The 20,000-nt window shown below is 46.9% G+C and overlaps 1 protein-coding gene across 4 annotated transcripts in view; it reads left to right on the plus strand.

Annotated features, from left to right (window-relative positions):
* The window catches only part of kcnab1a (potassium voltage-gated channel subfamily A regulatory beta subunit 1a), a gene marked incomplete at both ends in the record, with an annotated part of 120,801 nt that overhangs the window by 22,200 nt on the left and 78,601 nt on the right, over positions 1–20,000 (plus strand). For 2 of the 4 annotated variants that reach the window (XM_084438450.1, XM_084438451.1), the window contains one exon: positions 13,928–14,139. The exons of the other annotated variants lie outside the window; for them this stretch is intronic. In XM_084438450.1, the coding sequence (XP_084294576.1) occupies positions 13,928–14,139 (212 nt within the window). Of the gene's footprint in view, positions 1–13,927; positions 14,140–20,000 lie in introns of those variants that run through there. 4 annotated transcript variants of the gene reach the window in all.

Below are 20,000 nucleotides of genomic sequence, written 5' to 3' on the forward strand. Positions count from 1 at the left end.
TGAATCCTGTTACACTGATCAGTGCTGGCTATCATCCCTTCACACACGAACGCACACACATATCAAGAGCCTATATTAGGGTGTCCTATCAGCAGAGCACATGTGGTAGTAGGTCACAGTATTAGAGTATGAATGGGTCTGCAGGGAAAAGGAGTGTGTGTGTGTGTGTGTGTGTGTGTGTGTGTGTGTGTGTGTGTGTGTGTGTGTGTGTGTGTGTGTGTGTGTGCCGTGTTGTGCTGCAGCAAAACCAGTTAATCTTTTTAATGACGTCTGGAAACAAGGTCCCTGCTTATAGATGAGAACAGCAAAAAAAAAGGTCACGTGTGTGTGTGTGTGTGTGTGTGTGTGTGTGTGTGTGTGTGTGAATGAGTGTGAATGCATGCGTGTGTGTGTGTATCCTCTAAGACTTCTCTATGCTTCTGCCCGTGTTGTCACCCCTGCTGTCCCCATGGCGTTTCCATAGCGATTCTATAAACTGAGACAGCGTGGAGGTTCTCTCTCAGACTTACTCAACCAGAGAGGCTGCTGGCTACTTACTGTAGTACAAACGGGTTTAAACAAGAACAGGCCTTTTTAGAGGCTAAACCTTAGAACTAGGGGATGTTTGTCAGTTTGTCATTGTGAACATATTCATTTCACTCACACTATTGTAAAAGTGCAGGCCTGACCTCAGTATCCTCTTATTCACTCCTGATCTTAGATTTTGAATGATTGAGTGTGTGTGTCTGTGTGCATATGTGTATGTGTGTGTATGTGTGTGTGTGTGTGTGTACTATGTGTGTGTCTGCAGGTGTGTGTGTGTGTGTGTGTGTGTGTACAGTGTACTGTAAGTATGTGTGTGCATGAGTGCCATTGGTTAGCCTTAATTGAGGCTGTAACATAAGTCAATAAGCAATCAAGCAGTATTTGTCTCTTCATTACCCACTGCCTAATATAAACTCTCTTTCAATTCTGTTCATAATCCCTTTAGGCTTAGACAAATTGTATGGATGGGGATGTCTGTGTGTGTGTGTGTGTGTGTGTGTGTGTGTGTGTGTGTGTGTGTGTGTGTGCGCGTGGGTGCGTGTGTGTAGCTCTTATAAAATTAGATTGCTCCCAAAACGTACTTGTGTCTGCCAACTACTGTACTTGGCAAACCTTACTTGATGTCATGGTACAGTTAATGATTTGTCAAATCAAAAGAGGCCATCACCAGCTTCAAGGTTGCCTCAGGTGGAGGCTTCGAGATAATGGATGATTGTCCCTTTCTACTGTACTGTACTTTATGTTTAGGTCCAGTACATTTGCCATTCATTGAACTCGTCATCCTCATGTTGTTTGTCTGTTATATCCTTGACCGATCTGATGACCCTGGGAAGATAATCTTCATCTTCATCATCTTTGAATGATTACAGTATGCATGTAAATTCTGGAGCATTCTCCATCAGTCCAACTGTAAAAAAAAGTATTTCATAAAAAACACAACACATTGATTTCCTTGCTGTCATTTTTGGAGAGGTCTCCCATAGGTCCTTTTTTGAACAGTTGCTTTCATGGTAGGCTGTTTGTTGTGTGATGTCACCATTTCACTATTGTGTAGCCTACCGTTGCTATCTGTCTGTTATGTATTCTCCTTGTATTCTCCTTGTTTTTTTTTTTACTATGCTAGCCTCAGGAATGGTCCCTCCAGGAAGAATAACATTGTTTTAGTTGAATCGAATTGATTATCAATATCTTCATCAATCAGTGGTGGCATTTGGATAATACCCTTCTGAAACCATTAGAAAATGTAATAGGAAGCAGGAATGAGGGGGCCATGCAGCAGTCTGCAGGGCAGACTCCACAGCAACTTGATGTGATCATGTTAAAAGCACGGCTGTAAACAATGATACAGTAGCAAGTGTTATGTGAATTTAGCAAAGATTGGGCTTAACTGAGATAGACCTCACTTTGATTGGCTGTGACGGCCGAACGCTTTCAAAAATCTGGAATTCTCCTTTAAACTGGGAGAGCATTTTTTTCCCCTCTTAATAGGGTTTCCCAATACCTTAAAGGTGGGGTAGGTAATTTGACGTCAACAAGGCCCCCAATTGGTCATCTTTTTCAAAAGAACCCGCCCCTCCCTCCTGTCAATCATGATGTAGTCCCTCCCTCCAAACATGATTGGTAGGTGTGGCGAGATAGAGACTATGATTGGTCAATACATTCGGGCACGGTGCATTCTTTGAATCCAAAATACATAGGCAGCGGTAAACACGGAGATCCAAGTTTATTCTCAGAGCACTTCTGTTACTGAGCGCTGAAAGGATATTATGCCAGTTTTACCAAATAAAGCCAAAAGCTAACTACCTATCCCACCTTTAATGTTGTAGCTAACTACAGTTATACTATCCATGTACATTTAATCCTTGCTGTCATTGTAGAGCCTTCTAATCAAACAGAAAATGTAAAGTGCAAGGTCCTTTCGGCTGCCAAGCAGTAAAAAAAAAAACAGGAATTATATACACACTCAAACATATATTTCTGACTTCCAAGTCATCAACTGGCCTATGGTGCAAAGCAGCCAGTCCCCAAATGGAACCGGGAAGAGAGTGGCGGCATCTCTCTGGGACAAAGTCACAATGTGTAAATGCAGCAGACCCAATCCATTGGGTATACTGCCGCTGCCCTAGGGCTGAGTGTGAGTCACTCCACTCGATAGTCAGTCGCAGCCACTGGTGCCACTAACCCAAACGACGAAGATGCTAGTATCATAACATTCTGGGCTTGTCAAAATTCAAACTTAAATTCTAGTGTAGGCTAATATAAATGTAAAATAATTGTCCCCTCTAGAAAACATTATTCTCACATGTTCATTTCGGTCTGAATGATCAACCTTACTTCAGCGTGTCCGTCTGCCACCTCCAGGGAAGAATAACCTGCAGTCTTCCTCCAACAGAAAGTTGGCGTTTACCCCACGGCGGTTTTCCTGTCTCTCCCATTGGTGTATGGTAACTCTCTCTCAAGTTTGTCCCGTTCATCAACTCTGATCTGAATGTTCATTCTCTGAAGTACCGGGACGGTGTCCATCGGTGTCTGGAATGTCTTTTCCACAGAGCCCGCCATCACCCTCAGCCGTGCTGGATATAGGCACTACACTCTGACATCCTTCTGCATCAGTTCTTTGACGTAATCGAATGGGCGCATTTTCTCTGCAGCTCAAGTAAGTGGTTATCATCAAAGTAGACTTGCATGTCGTTCATCTCCACTTGGCCCTGTCTCCAGGCCTGCCGTAAGATCTGTAGTTAGGGATTCCAACTATGATAGTGCGAGGGGGGTCATTCTCTTTCGACTTCGGGGTAAGTGCCCCATGGGCACGATCGATCCTGATGTTTTCTTCCTTCAGTGGTAGTGAGGGCAACACGGTTGGAAGTAACGTCTTAATGAAGCCCACCATTTCCCTTCCCTCGCTGCCTTTGGGGATCTGATATAGGCGCAGAATTTGTCTCCTCGCTCGGCTCTGTAGGTCCTCCTCACATCTTCACATCACATCACATCTCAGCTTCTTGTTGCAGTAGAAAGTGGATTGCTCTGCCACGGATCGCGCCTGTGTCCTCTGTGGGGGCGATTCGCCCTTCTGTGTCAACGACCCTCCTCAAGTTTATTTAACTGTGCACTTAGACCACCGACCGATGTTTCAAGTCTTGTAAATGGCTCCCTGGTATGACCTTTGACTTCTTTTACATGTTCTCTCACCAGTTGAATTTCCCCTCTTGTTTCTTGGTTTGATTTCTTTACTGCTTGTAAGATGTCCTCCCAGCTTTTCTTAACAGCACCCCCCAATCATTGCTAACGTTAGCTGTGTCAGACCTAGCTACGCTAGGCACACTAACAGTACTAGTTTTTGTCTTTGATTCCTCCTCGGTTTTGGACTTTTTCTGATTTGTAATCGTTCTGTCGACAGAGCTCATATTCACCGTGTCGTTGGGTGCTCATTTGCCAAGTTTTGATAAAGATATTGCTTGGTAGGACAGTAAATCAGAGGAGCTCAGAACTTCGCTCTTTCGCACCTCTCTCTGGTCACTGGGTCAACTCTGTCTGATCAGAACACTCCTCTCTCTGGTCACTGGGTCAACTCTGTCTGATCAGAACACTCCTCTGATCACTGGGTCAACTCTGTCTGATCAGAACACTCCTCTCTCTGGTCACTGGGTCAACTCTGTCTGACCAGAACACTCCTCTCTCTGATCACTGGGTCAACTCTGTCTGATCAGAACACTCCTCTCTCTGGTCACTGGGTCAACTCTGTCTGATCAGAACACTCCTCTGATCACTGGGTCAACTCTGTCTGATCAGAACACTCCTCTGATCACTGGGTCAACTCTGTCTGATCAGAACACTCCTCTGATCACTGGGTCAACTCTGTCTGATCAGAACACTCCTCTCACTGGTCACTGGGTCAACCCTGTCTGATCAGAACACTCCTCTCTCTGGTCACTGGGTCAACTCTGTCTGATCACAGCACGGAGAAGATGACTCACATCAGGAGCAGGTTATTGTGGGGTACATGAGGGGTGGGTGTGGTGGGGGCAGGGCCGGCTCTAGGGTTTAGGGTACCACTAGCACACAGCTGTCCGTTTTGTTGTTGCTTACATCATGACACCGAGATATAGCTGTGGGCAGGGACAGCGGGCTACGTGAGTGTGTGTGTGTGTGTGTGTGTGTGTGTGTGTGTGTGTGTCTCCCGGGGTTTATACCAGTTAAGGCCTATTTATACTCTACGCAAGCTACGCTAGTGCGAGCTACGCAAGGTGATGTTGACGCGTCCTTGCGTAGAAATGTGTGTCATGCCAAAAATTGTGTAGCTGCTGTCTGGTCAGGTCATGTTGACCAGAGGAAAGGTCAGACAGAGCATGTGCAGTGGCCTGGAAATAAGGTATCCTTCTCTCTCACAAACACACACACACACACAAGAGAAAGCAGGACCACCTGCCACAGATTCAGGCATCCCGTTGGGACATGCAGTACAGTAGCGTGTAATATGTGCCGTGTGCCTTTGCTGACACAGCTTGCACACACACGCACACACACACACACACACACACACACACACACACACACACACACACACACACAAACCAGCATGCTGTGGAACTAGGACATACAGTGCAGTGTCAGCCTCTGCTCAGCGCTCATCAATATAACTGTGACAGCGTCGTCTGCCACCCCACAATGTTTGGGTGGAAAAAGAGAAAATAAAATAGGAAAACAAAAAACAAAGACAAAACAACAATGTATTTCTCAGTTTTGAGTGTACTGTGATTGAATTTGGTTTTGAGTGTACTGTGAAGGGGAGTGAAAGAGGAGGGTTCTGGGAAAAGCACAATGCGTGACTGACCTTTGACCCATAGCTGTCTAATGACCTACAGTATGACCCTTTCAGTTCCTGTATTGACGACATCGTCGTTATCATTACTCGTATGTCCTGTAAGAAGCTTACTGTAGAACCAATAATCGCAATTAAGTGTCTTTTCTTCTCTCCTGTCCTTATCTCCTGGCCTCGTCAATACAATGTTTGTAGAAGTTAAAGAAATGATATTGCTTATGCTTGCTTCATTAAAGATTACATATTGCTCTTACTTTTAAATAAAGTACATTGCTTTTGCCTACGGTTGTATAGCAGTCAGGGAGGAGTTATGCCTTTTCCCCAGCTATTGTCTCTGACCTGCCCCAAGGGTGCTGTGGCCTGAATGAAGGACTCCTTGTTTTTGTGTTGTCTTCTGAAAGAACCTAAATGAGACAAGCTCGTCTCCTGACTTGTTGATCCCTTGGGTATCCATCATGAGCATTTCTAATTCTGTCTAACTGTGTATCCTGACGGGGACTGCCCTGGTCAGAGAGAAACTTTGCTATCGCTTTACTCTTTCTCTCTCCGTGCAAGTAAAATAAATTTAAAAAATCAAAATAGAAATAATGAGGGTCTGCACAAGTTATCCTTATCCTTATTCAGATTCAGATTCAGAATACTTTATTAATCCCAGAAGGGCAATTCATTTCTACTGTCAAACTGTCCATAGCAACACAAATACAATATGACAAAGGAGATAAACAATACAACAGTTAACATCCACAGTCGAGCATCATCACTTCAGCAAAAAACACAAACAGTGACAGCACAGCAGAGCGGGATGCAAAATAATTCACAGTTCACAATAATTCACAGCAAAATAATTGTGTATTTAGCAGCCTTATGGCAGACAGGAAAAAATAATTTACATAGCGGTTTGTTTTCTGCACCGGTACATAATACCGCCGACCTGAGGGCATGATGACAGATTCACTGCCCAGTACACGATCAGGCTGGGATAATATTCTGTCTGCTTTCTGGACCACCCGTGTTTTCCAAAGAGAGCAGAGGTCCTTATGCTGGTTCTTATGTCCTTATTTTGGAGCACACTCTGATGATGTCATTCAGTCACTTCTGGGCTTTCACAGATAGATCACCAAACCAGCATATCAAAGAAAATGTTAAAAGGCTCTCAATAAAAGTTTGATAAAAGGTACATAAGATGTTTCTGCTGATACCGAAAGAGTCAGATGGAGTCTTTGGTTTGCTCGCTTTACAATGCTGTCAGTGTTTTCACTGAATTTCAGTTGCGAGTCAAACACAGTGCCCAAATATTTGTACGTTTGTACTATTTGTACCTCTTCACCATGAACAGTGCTCGGTTTGGGGTCGACACTGGATTTCCTGAAATCTATGATAATTCCCTTGGTTTTTGACACATTTAGGTCGAGGAAGCTATCATCACACCATCTGACAAATTCAGGGAGGGCAAAGCCGTGATTTGATTGGTGGCCCTGAAGAAGAGACAGTAATTCATCTGAAAACTTGACAAGATAGCTGTTTTCTTGAGAGGATCTGCAGCTCTGTGTAAAGGATGAAAAGCAGGGGAGAAAGGACTCAGCCCTTGGGAGAGCCTGTGTTTGAGGGTATGACAGAGGACATGTGTCCATTCACAAAAACCTGCTGCAGTCTGTTTGTTAAAAAAGTTTAAAATCATCAATCACATCTGATCAGGTAGCATAAAATGAGAGGATAGCCTTTCAATAAAAATATGAGGCTGCATCTTGTTAAAAGCAGAGCTAAAATCAGCAAATAAAAGTCTAGCATGGGATTTGGGTTGTTTGAGATGCTTGTACACTCTGTCTAAAATGAAGAGCTTAGCATCTTCCACACCCTTACCCGCCTGATAGGCAAACTGTAATGGATCCAGTTTGTCTAAAGTTAGTGAGATCATTTCATCCTTCAGAATTTTTTCAAAGCTTTTCATTACCAAAGAGGTAAGTGCTATTGGCCTGTATTCGTTTTTTGGGGTTTTTTGATTTGGGGATAGGTATTATGGTTATTTTTTTTCCATACAATAGGGATATGGCTAGATCCATATCTTTAATGATCTCAGGATTCATTTCTTCTACAATTTCTGGTAATGAGTGGAAGGGATCCTAACCCCTACTGGTCGGGAATCAGGGGGTCTTTGCAGGCGACTGCCACGGGATCCAAAATCAGAGCCTTTTGAACTTCCCTGTTTAGGCCTCGCCTGCATTAAGACAGCCCCTGGGCATCCCTCCTTAGTCAGGTATGGCATTCTTGTAGTTAAATTTTGAACTGTGCAAAAGCTTGTTGTCCCCGATTGCAGACAGAATTCTGCCAGTCTAAGGACTAGGTCTCATAATATTAAAAGGGCATACATTATGTGGGGAATTACTTTTTGCTTGGTTGTGTTAAAAGACCAGGGATAGAAGGATTAAATCATACTAAAGGAGATGATGGGAATTACCATCTAGGAATTGTTGTGTAGGAGATGAGGTAAAGTTGTCCAGTCGTCTGTGACTATTATAATTATAGTCACAAATGATGAGGAGGATTATTACCATCTAGGACACAGGCAGGAAGCCTACCAGCTGCCCAGAGGATCACTACCTTGGGTTGTAATAAACAATGAATAATTAATATAACAATAACAACATACATTATAGTGTCTGTGGGTATCTCAGGGGGTATTGCAGACCGAGTATGACAGATCTGCTGATTGAGTGTGAAGAGCGAGGCTCTGCTTATTGAAACCTTTTTTATTGCTTTTACAGTATTTCTTTGTTGACTTGCTATCGGGGCTAGGCCCCTGGGTATTCCACGAAAGTTGTTGGAGTAAAATGTCATTGCTATCAGTACAAGCCACTCTTGTGGCTTTATTGTGACAATATTCTTTTGCACTAGAATTGTGGCAATAAAATAATAATACGATGGGAAATAACCAAGGGAGTCCAGAAAAGATAGCCCATAAGGGGATTTGTGTGTATGCGATGTGTGACAAATGTGGTGGTAAAACTGTGAAACGTTTAGAGCAGTGGTCAGAATGGTCTAAAGGGAGAAGGGGATGGTAAGGTGTGGTTTTCAGAGGAAGGGACATTGGACCAAGGTTATTATAGTTAACGAAAACTAACTAAAAAACGAAAACTAGGTGTGAAAAAACATTTTAGTTAACTGAAATAAAAATAAAAACTAGACTTTACAAAAAAACGATAACTAACTAAAACTGTATTGTGTGTTAACAAAACTAACTAAAATAAACTAAAATTATTGAGAAAATGTCCTTAGTTTTAGTCTTTTTCATTTCATACATAAGCCTAGTATTTTGGGTGGATATGAAATCTATCCTCCATTTTTTTTTAGCTGTGTCCCTGCACAGAAGTAACCTGACGTGCGCCAGATGGTTTGTTTCACATGGAGTGAAACAACGTGAGCTTGTGAGATCAGGATGGTCTCACGAGGCTAGCTCAGAAGAAAAAAAAACTAAAACTAATACTGAAACTAATAAAAACTAAACTAAAACTAAGCATTTTCAAAAAATAAAAACTAAACTAAACTAGCAAACCTGCTTTAAAACTAATCAAAACTAAACTGAAATTGAAAACAAAAAGTTAAAACGATATAAAAATAAAAAAATATATAAAAAATAAAAAATAAAAACTAATGAAAAAAGCTGAACTATTATAACCTTGCATTGGACAGAACGAGGCTAGACCGTCTCAGGTCAGGACAGAACGAGGCTAGACCATCTCAGGTCAGGACAGAACGAGGCTAGACCGTCTCAGGTCAGGACAGAACGAGGCTAGACCATCTCAGGTCAGGACAGAACGAGGCTAGACCGTCTCAGGTCAGGACAGAACGAGGCTAGACCATCTCAGGTCAGGACAGAACCAGGCTAGACCATCTCAGGTCAGGACAGAACGAGGCTAGACCGTCTCAGGTCAGGACAGAACGAGGCTAGACCCTCTCAGGTCAGGACAGAACGAGGCTAGACCGTCTCAGGTCAGGACAGAACGAGGCTAGACCCTCTCAGGTCAGGACAGAACCAGGCTAGACCCTCTCAGGTCAGGACAGAACCAGGCTAGACCCTCTCAGGTCAGGACAGAACCAGGCTAGACCGTCTCAGGTCAGGACAGAACCAGGCTAGACCCTCTCAGGTCAGGACAGAACCAGGCTAGACCCTCTCAGGTCAGGACAGAACCAGGCTAGACTATATCAGGTCAGGACAGAACCAGGCTAGACCCTCTCAGGTCAGGACAGAACCAGGCTAGACCATCTCAGGTCAGGACAGAACCAGGCTAGACCGTCTCAGGTCAGGACAGAACCAGGCTAGACCCTCTCAGGTCAGGACAGAACCAGGCTAGACTATATCAGGTCAGGACAGAACCAGGCTAGACCATCTCAGGTCAGGACAGAACCAGGCTAGACCCTCTCAGGTCAGGACAGAACCAGGCTAGACCATCTCAGGTCAGGACAGAACCAGGCTAGACCATCTCAGGTCAGGACAGAACCAGGCAAGACCATCTCAGGTCAGGACAGAACCAGGCAAGACCATCTCAGGTCAGTGCTAGAAGCTGAAGAGAAGAGCAAGAAACATAAGCAGCATGTGGATTAGATGGTGTTGATATTGAAGAGGGCAAATGTTAACAACTAACTCTAAAATAGAACCGATACGTTCATGAAAGTAGATGGTAAAGACATTCCATTCCTTGTTGATACAGGAGCCTATAAATCGCCGGTCTCTGGGAAAGATCTCCCAAACGTACCCCCACCACTCTGTGTTCCTTGATAAGGGTGTCAAGTAGGCTTATTTCTACCCCTGTCACCCAAGAACTCTGTGTAAAATGTGGGCCCCTGGAGGAAAAGCATGCATATTTTTCTGTTGTGCAGTTTCTTCTACATGTTCAACAATGTACATATACATACATAATATGTCATCATCATCATGTTCAAAAACGGCACAAAAGCTCAAACATGGAGGCTAGGACTCATAGTACAGGTAGTAAATACCAATGGCCAACATGTGGTACATATCAACACAAATACCAATGGCCGATTCAGGTCACAGAATAACTCAAGAATTCCTGAGACCAGTTAGACTCTCCTGCAGGAGAAACCATCTGTAACATTTTCATGGCTGGATTGATTGGCTGTCTGCTAAAATTAATTTGCTCTAGCTGTTCTTCGCTGTTGAAACCGCCCACACCCCGACTCTCCTCTGATATTTGGCACGTCAACAGAACTATTATCTCTGATCTACTAATGTAATTCCTCATTAGTTTTACGAGCTGCCTTTAGTTTGCTGCCTGACTCACTACGGGGTTGAGACGGGAGAGACTCTGGCCGCGTTCTCCAGATCAGCCATAAAGTGAAGGTTGTCGTATTGATCGCCATTGATTTGCGGCCTCTCCAGAGCCCAAATCCGGACTAGTGTGTGTGTGTGTGGGTGTGTGTGTCCTGTAGCGCAGAATGCTAATAGTCTGAATGTCTTGACAGCGTGATCAGACAGATAGGTGTTTTGAGGAGAACAGGAGTTTGAGGTGAAGGAAAAATTGTGTATGTGTGTGTGTGTGTGCGTCTGTGTGTGTGTGTGTGTGTGTGTGTGTGTGTGTGTGTGTGCGTGTGTGTGTGTGTGTGTGTGTGTGTGTATGTGTGTGTGTGCGTGTGGGGGGTGGATGGGCTGGACGCATCCCTGCCTATTGCTCTCCAGGACAAATGGTGACTACTGCTGTGACCACAACCCCCCGGACCCCCTTCCTCCTCTCCTCATCACGGTGCACAGCCGAGGGACACACAACATGGGACCGTTCCCCTGGAGGCCAGTTCTACTGTGGAATAGCTTTGAGAAATCTGATTCCTCAAATCAATTTGGAATAGGCTGCAGAGAAATACCCTTTTCATGACTTGAGGAATTGATTACCTGTACTTAGTGTTTCTGTGTGTGTGTGTGTGTGTGTGTGTGTGTGTGTGTGTGTGTGTGTGTGTGTGTGTGTGTGTGTGTGTGTGTGTGTGTGTGTGTGTGAGAGAGAGAGAGAGAGAGAGAGAGAGAGGGAGGGAGAGAGAGACAGAGACAGAGAGAGAATATAGAGATAAGGGGCTGTGTGTGAGGTGGGTGTGCATGAGTGCTGTAATACGAGTCTGTGCCAATGGCTCTCAGCTCCTGAAGAGATTCTGACTCTAATCTCTGGGGATTTTAAGGGTCACCGGCCAGGCTCTCCTACTAAATCACACACACACTCATTAGCACTGAGCCCAGCTGCACACACACCCACACACACGTACACACACACATACAGTACGCACACACGCACACACACACACTCAAGCTCTCAAATTCTGCCTCCCCCTTAAACCAGGAGGGAAACAGAGAGAAGCCACCTTTTGCCTCCCGCTGCATTGTGGGTAGGGATGGAGAGAGTGCAGCATGAAGCGGGAAGGTCATGGATGGATGGAGAGGACTAGAGCGAAATGGGGGCGCGAACGGTCAATATTGTTGTGGGTAGCGTATGCTACCGTTTATGCAGTCATAGATGATGTGTGATGTGTATGCATTGAAGGGCTTATATTGGGCTTCTGGGAGGGGGATGCTCCTGTGTTGTCCAGATGATGGGGGACGAGGGTGTGGGGGGTGGGGGGGGCGGTCAGATGAGAAACACACACACACACACACACACACACAAACATAGAACATGATGACAGAAAAATAACAACATTGACTCAGACAAACACACACACACTAAAAGAGAAGGAACCCCCTATGGTCTCATGCTAAATTAACCTCCGCTTGTCCTGACGGAATCCGCAGAGAGCCGATGGCGGGGGCAGCCCTGTACTGTGCTGCACGCATCAGTCACACACTAACACACGCATCAGTCACACGCTAACACACACCGCGCTGATCATATGGTCCCACTGCACTTCGTTCAGCTAGCCACACACACACACACACACACACACACACACACACACTTTACACTGCCGCCTCTTTTTCCACACACCACAGCTCACTGCCGTGTTTGTGCAGAGTGAGAGAATCAGTTGTCGTTCTCCTACCAGGAGTGGTACTTAGTATGGTTTCTATCAGCATGATGGAGTGGACATGACTACTGATGGAGTGGAGATGACTACCGTGGAAAGGTGAGAGGCGTAGCGAGGTGGAAAGTCCTAGAATTCGCGCTCAGTGCGGTGCACATGTTGTAATTACTCATTCCACCTCTCTGTCTCTCCCTCTCTCTCCCTCTCTCTCATACTCACTCACTCACTCACTCACTCACTCACTCACTCACTCACTCTCTCTCAAACACATACACACACACACACTGCTGTGTAATATGCTAATTTCTGTGTGTATGTGCTACAATGTTTCTATGCTGATTCGTCCAGTATTCACAGTCCGTAGCAGTAAAAATGAGAGAGAGGGGGAGAGGGAAGGAGAGAGGGAGGGAGAGGGAGATAGAGGGGTAGAGAGAGGGAGAGAGAGATAAAGGGAGAGAGAGGGGTAGAGAGAGAGATAAAGAGAGGGAGAGAGAGAGAGGGGAAGAGAGAGGGAGAGAGAGAGATAGAGGGAGAGAGGGAGAGAGAGAGGGGTAGAGAGAGAGAGAGAGAGAGAGATAGAGAGAGGGAGAGAGAGAGAGCTGCTCAGTGCTGCATGTCACAGCAGAAGTGGAGAGACGGAGCCGCGCCGCTGAGAGCAACAGAAAAGAAGAAGAAGAAGAAGAAGAGGGTCAAAACAGCGCAGAGAAAGACAGACACCAAGAGACGAGAAGAGAGGGAGAGACTGACAGAGGGTGAATCTGGGGCAGACGCACATTAGGGAGGCGCGTTACCGTGGGCCAGGGGGCGACGCGAGAGGGACGCCGCGTGAGAGAGAAAAGGACCAAACAACACAAAGAAAGGAGAAACAGAGGTCTAGCTCCCCTCCTCCTCCTCCTCCTCCTCGTCCTCCACTCCTTCCTCCACCCCCCTCTGCTCACCCCTCCTCTGACCCCATCCCCTCCTCCCTCTCCCCTCCTTCCTTCCTCTCTCTCTCTCTCTCTCTCTCTCTCTCATAATAACAAGTGCTGAGCCTTGGCCCGGTTCTTCTCTCTCTCTCTCTCTCTTTCTCTCTCTCTCTCTCTCTCTCATCCTCCTTCGGAGTTCTCCTCAGCGTTCTTGTGTCTCCCGCCAGAACAGCTGCCAGATACTCTTCTGTGGAAGGCGGTACGGAGCGCAGGGGGGGAAGTTTGCATCTCTCTGAAGAACTGCAGAGTCGTATTTTTCCAGCGTTGAGGACTGACTTTTTGCAGCCGCACGGACATTTTCAAAGCCTCCCGGCTGGAGCTGAACGGCACGAGCCCGGAGCGACGCTTGGACAGTCCTTTGTTTGGCGGGGGAGAAAAGGAATTTCTGCACAAAAAGAAATTCAACCAAAATTTCAACCAAAAAAGACTTCATATAAAAGGGCAAGACTCCAGAAGCACCTCTCAGATTCTCTCGTCTTCCTTGTCACTCTCCCTCCATCCGTTCACTCGTCTTCCTCGTCATCCGTCCGTTCCTCTTTTATCTTCTGCCCGTCTGTCTGCCTTGGGCTCCCGCTCGGTGCCGGACTGACCCCCAGCCATGCAGGTGTCCATCGCGTGCACCGACCACAACCTGAAGCGAGGCAATGGCGACCACGGCAAGCAGAACGCCTCCAGTCCCAACGTGGTCAACGCCACCCGGGCCAAGTTCCGGACGGTGGCGATCATCGCCCGCAGCTTCGGCGCCTTCACGCCTCATCACCACATCTCCCTGAAGGAGTCCACGGGGAAGCTCACTGGCATGAAGTACAGGTGTGTGTGTGTGTGTGTGTGGGGGGGGGGGTTCTTTGGTCAGCACGCTCTTTTATGCAGTAGAAGTCTAGAAATTTTTCTGACTTAAATGTGCAAGTGCTTGGTGTGTGTGTGTGTGTGTGTGTGTGTGTGTGTGTGTGTGCGCGTGCGTGTGTGTGTGTGTGTGCGTGTGTGTGTGTGTGTGCGTCCATCAGAGAGAGGGTTTATAATAGTGCTGAATACTTAGTAATGTTTCAAGGTTAGTCTAAAGGACACACATTGCAGTAGGTAGTACTGCCAGGTTAGAACTGCAGTCTTTGAAGTGGGATTATAATCCAAGCACGTGTCCAGGGCAGGATTATAGGCGCGTGCTGTGTGTGATTAGCATGTACTGTAATGTGTGCGATATTATGACAGCTCGAGTGAGCAGTGTGAAGTGTGTAGCTGCTGAGTGTTGTAGCTGCTGGAATGCACACACACACACGTACACATGTATGTACATGTTCACACACACACACACACATGTACATGTTCACACACACACACACACACACACACACAATGAGTACTGTATGAGTCCATGTTGGCGCTGTCCTGTCATTCTGCCTTTCTACTGCTCCACAATGATGGATAACGTGTGTGTGTGTGTGTGTGTGTGTGTGTGTGTGTGTGTGTGTGTGTGTGTGTTTCATTAGGAGCCAGGGGACAGGCTTAATTTGACTGGCAGCAAGCAAATACATGCATGTGCACGGAGACACACACCCACACGCCTAAATAAACTGGTAACACTTTACAATAAGGGTACATTAATAAGCATTAGTTAATGCATTATTAAGCATTAAGTAACAGTTAAATAATGTCTCTTTTAACCATTTACTAATGTTATTTATGTTAACTAAGGTTAACTCACCTAACCCTAACCCTAACCATAACCTTAACTAAGGTATTAATTAACATTAGTAACCTAACCTAACCCTAAATAAGCATTAGTTAACAGTTAACTAATGTTTTTTGTGACCCTTATTGTAAAGTGTGACCAATAAACTAGAATCTAGAATATTCTAGTGTGTATACTGTTGGAGCTCAGCCTGCTGCTGTCAGAGGAGCATTAAAAGCGCAGCAGCCAGCAGCCGGTCCTTCTCAACAGTAGAGAGCGCTGGGGTTTCTGCTGGGCTCTCCTGGGTCGGACCTGTCTCTGGGCATCACTCAGCACTGCATTGTTTACTACTGACAGTGAGACCTAGAGGGAGCACTCTCTCTCTCTCTCTCTCTCTCGCCCTCTCTTTCTCCCTCCCCTCTCTCTCCCTCTCTTTCTGTCCCCCTCTCTCTCTTTCTCTCTCTCTCACACTTGCTCTCTCTTTCTCTCTCTCTCTTTTTCTCTCTGCTCTCTCTCACTCTCTCTCTGTCCTCTCTCTCCCCCCTCTCTCTCTTTCTTCTTTCTCTCTTTCTCTCCCCCCCCTACCCACCCTCTCTCTCTCTCCCTCTCCCCTCTGTCTCTCCTGGCTGGCTACTATCTGTTCTGGCAGTGCAGTATGGGAGAATGGAGGAGATGACAGTTGGTGGCATCAGAGAGCCCAAACCCCTGGAGGATTCTGGGAAGGAAAAGGGGCGGAGTTACAGAACCAACATGGACCCTACTGGGGTTCTGCACTTTCAAAATACACCATTTCAATGGGTTCTAATGGTTTGACAGCATCTCAAGGCGAGGCTGAGGCGAGGTCAAGTGGGGTGGTCGCGGTCGATCACTTGTGAGAGCAACCCCAACTAGAAGAGAAACGAATAAAGGAGAGGAGGTTGACGCACACACACACACACACACACACCCTAGACTCACACGTACTCACACACATTCATGAGAACTACAGATTTGACATTTTTGACCTTTAGAGAGAAGATATGCTGAGACATTGTGAACCCTGGGCACTTCCTGCCACACACGCACGCACACACACACACACACACACAGTCACGCATACACATACGCACACATGTAGGCCTACACACACATACACACACACACACACACACATACATAGTCACGCATACATATACGCACACTTGTAGGCCTACACACACACACACACACACACACACAAACACACACACACATACCACGAACATGCACACGCTAACACATGTCGATCCTGTCATGGAGGTCAACAGAAGGGTCAGTCTATCTAATGGGTGTGTCAGTGCTAGAGGAAAGACTTAAAACACTCTTAATCCATGGAATCTAACTAAAAACAACCCTGTACCATGATCGTGTTGTGATCAGTACACAACCCCACACAGAAGGGCGTGCCCTTTAACTCACTCACCAATCACAGTGATGGATGTGGATGATTGACAGCGGTTCGTTGATGTAGTCGGGGGTGGAGGTAATGGGATCTTCTTGTTGTGAGTGAGTGGCTGAATTAACAGGACGGATTGATCTGATTGGCTTACACCTGTGGCTGACTGGCCATCACTGGTGAGAGAGCCCTGCTCATGCCGGCATCAGAGACGCCTGCTGATTAGAGTAGAGAGAGGATCATCAAAGGGAAGAGGTTTCTGGTTGGGGTTCAACTTGCTCAACCAAAAGGTAGACTTTTTCATTTACTCCTCAGTCGAGGAGATGCAGAGGTAGTGAAAACATTAGGTGTGTGTTGGTGTGTGTGTGCGTTTGTGTGTGTGCGTTTGTGTGTGTGTGAGAGAGAGAGAGAGAGAGAGAGAGAGAGAGAGAGAGAAAGAAAGAAAGAAAGATAAAAGCAAAGCAAGAGGAAGAAAGGAAGGAGTTAAATTGGAGGGGGTGCATGCATGTACAGTCTAAAAAAGGAGGAGGAGAGAGAGGGAGAGGGAGAGGGAGAGGGAGAGGGTGGAGAGATAGAGGGAGAGAGCGAGAAGGGAGGGAGAGAGAGAGGGGTGGAGAGATAGAGGGAGGAGAGAGAGAGGGGTGGAGAGATAGAGGGAGGGAGAGAGGAGGGAGGGAGAGAGAGAGGGGTGGAGAGATAGAGGGAGGAGAGGGAGAGGGTGGAGAGATGGAGGGAGGATAGAGGGAGGAGGGAGGGAGGAGGGAGGGAGAGATAGAGGGAGGATGGAGGGAGGAGGGAGGGAGGGAGAGAGGGGCTGTGCTTAACTTGGAATAAATTCTATTAATAAATCAACCACCCCTGCAGAATGTGTGAGGTTTTAAAATCATGCAGTCTGTCAGAAATAGGCCTCTTGTCCACACACATACGCACACACAGACACACACAAGCACACACACACGCACACACATGCTTAACAGTAGCAACTAGTGCATGTCACACACCACTGCATGGCTGTTGCTCAGGGCAGGCTGGCTGAGTTAGCACCGTGATGCTTCATCGCTCTGTGAAGAAATAGCAGTTTGGTGAGCATGAGAGGGACTACACACTAACAACGTGTGTGTGTGTGTGCGTGCGTGCGTGCGTGTGTGTGTGTGTGTGTGTGTTGTTCATTCATGGGTGGGTAGGTTTGTATGTTTTCACAGTCTCCAGACCTCTAAAGCTCAACAGCATATCTCCTCCTCTCAGCTTCATCCTCTCCTCCCTCTCTCCCTTTCTCTGCTCTCATCCCCCCTCCTCTCCTCTCCTCTATATCCCTTACCCCCTCTCCTCTCCTCTCCTCTATATCCCTTACCCCCTCTCCTGTCCTCTCCTCTATATCCCTTACCCCCTCTCCTCTCCTCTCCTCTCCTCTCCTCTATATTCCTTACCCCCTCTCCTCTTCTCTCCTCTTCTCTCCTCTTCTCTCCTCTTCTCTCCTCTCCTCTATATCCCTTACCCCCTCTCCTCTCCTCTCCTCTATATTCCTTACCCCCTCTCCTCTTCTCTTCTCTCCTCTTCTCTCCCTTCCTCTCCTCCTCTCGAGTAACAGTTGACAGGGTGTGTGTGTGTGTGTGTGTGTGTGTGTGTGTGTGTGTGTGTGTGTGTGTGTGTGTGTGCGTGCGTGTGTGTTTGTATGGGGGTGTGGATACACAGATAAAGGACCTGTGAAATTGAAAACTCTGAATATGCTATGCAGTGGAGGGCTGGCAGAAGAATGTGTGTGTGTGTGTGTGTGTGTGTGTGTGTGTGTGTGTGTGTGTGTGTGTGTGTGTGTGTGTGTGTGTGTGCGTGTGCGTGTGTGTGTGTGTGTTAATGTGATTTGACAGCTACTGTATAAAGGAACAGGGAAGGAGGTGGCGGAGGAAAAGGAGAAAGAGAAGGAGGAGGATGACTAGGAGGTGAGGAGGAGGAGGAGGAGGAGAGGAGGAAGAGGAGGGGAGGAAGAGGAGGAGGAGGAGGAGAGGAAGAGGAGGGGAGGAAGAGGAGAAGGTGAGGAAGAGGAGGGGAGGAAGAGGAGGAGGTGAGGAAGAGGAGGGGAGGAAGACGAGGGGAGGAAGAGGAGGAGGTGAGGAAGAGGAGGGGAGGAAGAGGTGAGGAAGAGAAGGAGGGGAGGAGGAGGTGAGGAAGAGGAGGAGGGGAGGAAGAGGAGGAGGTGAGGAAGAGGAGGGGAGGAAGAGGTGAGGAAGAGGAGGAGGGGAGGAGGAGGTGAGGAAGAGGAGGTGAGGAGGTGGAGGGGAGGAAGAGGAGAAGGGGAGGAAGAGGTGAGGAGGAGATGAGGAAGAGAAGGGGAGGAAGAGGAGGAGGTGAGCGAGGAGATGCTAATTTATCCATGACAGGCTGTTCAGAACATGAGAGAAGTCTGCAAAACATGAGGGGGAGAAACCCTGTTCAGTGGTGTTGATGTCTGACAGGTCGTCGCCTGGTGGCGTGTTGACGTCTGAAGCCCTGTTGCCTGGTGAGGTTCCAGATGGCCTCAGATCAACCGCCAAACACACCGGCTTGTTCTGTTTGTTTCCATGGTGATGCATACAATGGCTATGGCTCTATTGTGGCGACATTCAATTAACGATTCTTTAAACATACCCGTAGGACAGTCTCTCTCTCTCTCTCTCTCTCTCTCTCTCACACACACACACACACACACACACACACACACACTCTCTCACACACACACACACACACACACACACACCTCCAAACACATTTACATAACCTCTTTGGTTCAAGTCACTGAACTAAGTTCTATCAATCAACCTACCCAATTTCCACTCCATGTGTCGCAACCAAACACATCCAGAACCCAAAACAAACCCACCAATCACGTTTGCCACAATATTGAAGATGTTGAAGAAGATTGATGTTGTCTTTAGCTAACAGCTTTTCATCACCCCCTCTCCCCACTTCAAATAAACGTTCCCGATAATTCGTATTTATCCTCTTTGGCAGAACGCTGAGGTAACTCGAGGAGCTCATTCTGATCTCGGCCCTCAGGGACCTGCTCGGCTTAGAGAGGAGAGGAGGGGGCGGGCGACGGCAGGAAGTCATCGTTCACAGCGCTACCGTCGGGCAGACTGGGCGTTTATCTGTTTATCTGTTAGCATTGTTTGTTGCTCTGCCAGAGGGGGTTCTGGCAACAGGGCTTTAGTCTCTGGCTCTTTAGAGCGGGGGTGATACACATTAGCAGGTGTTTAAACGTCTCTAGGGGATAGACAGAACAGGGAGAGGGAGAGAGAGAGAGAGGGGGAGAGAGAGAGAGAAGGGAGAGCGCCCGAGGGGGAGACAGAAGAAGAGAGAGAGAAAGAGACAAGAGGAGAGAGAGAGAGAGATGGTTCCAAAGTTATGAATGATAATAGCTGTACAAATCCCTGAGCGGAGGCTATAGTCATGCTCTGCTGTGAAGAGAGGAAGATGGAGAAGTGAGTGGTGTGAAGACAAAGCCAAGCTTGCCTTGTTCTGGCAAAAGGATTTTTACATTCTACTTTTATCCTAATGTTGCCTGGTTCCCATGCCGCCCAAGAGCAAATCAAATGTAAAGAGATGATGTTGAGGTAC

This window comes from Borostomias antarcticus (assembly GCF_949987555.1).
Source record: "Borostomias antarcticus genome assembly, chromosome: 1".
Classification (NCBI taxonomy): Eukaryota; Metazoa; Chordata; class Actinopteri; order Stomiiformes; family Stomiidae; genus Borostomias; species Borostomias antarcticus.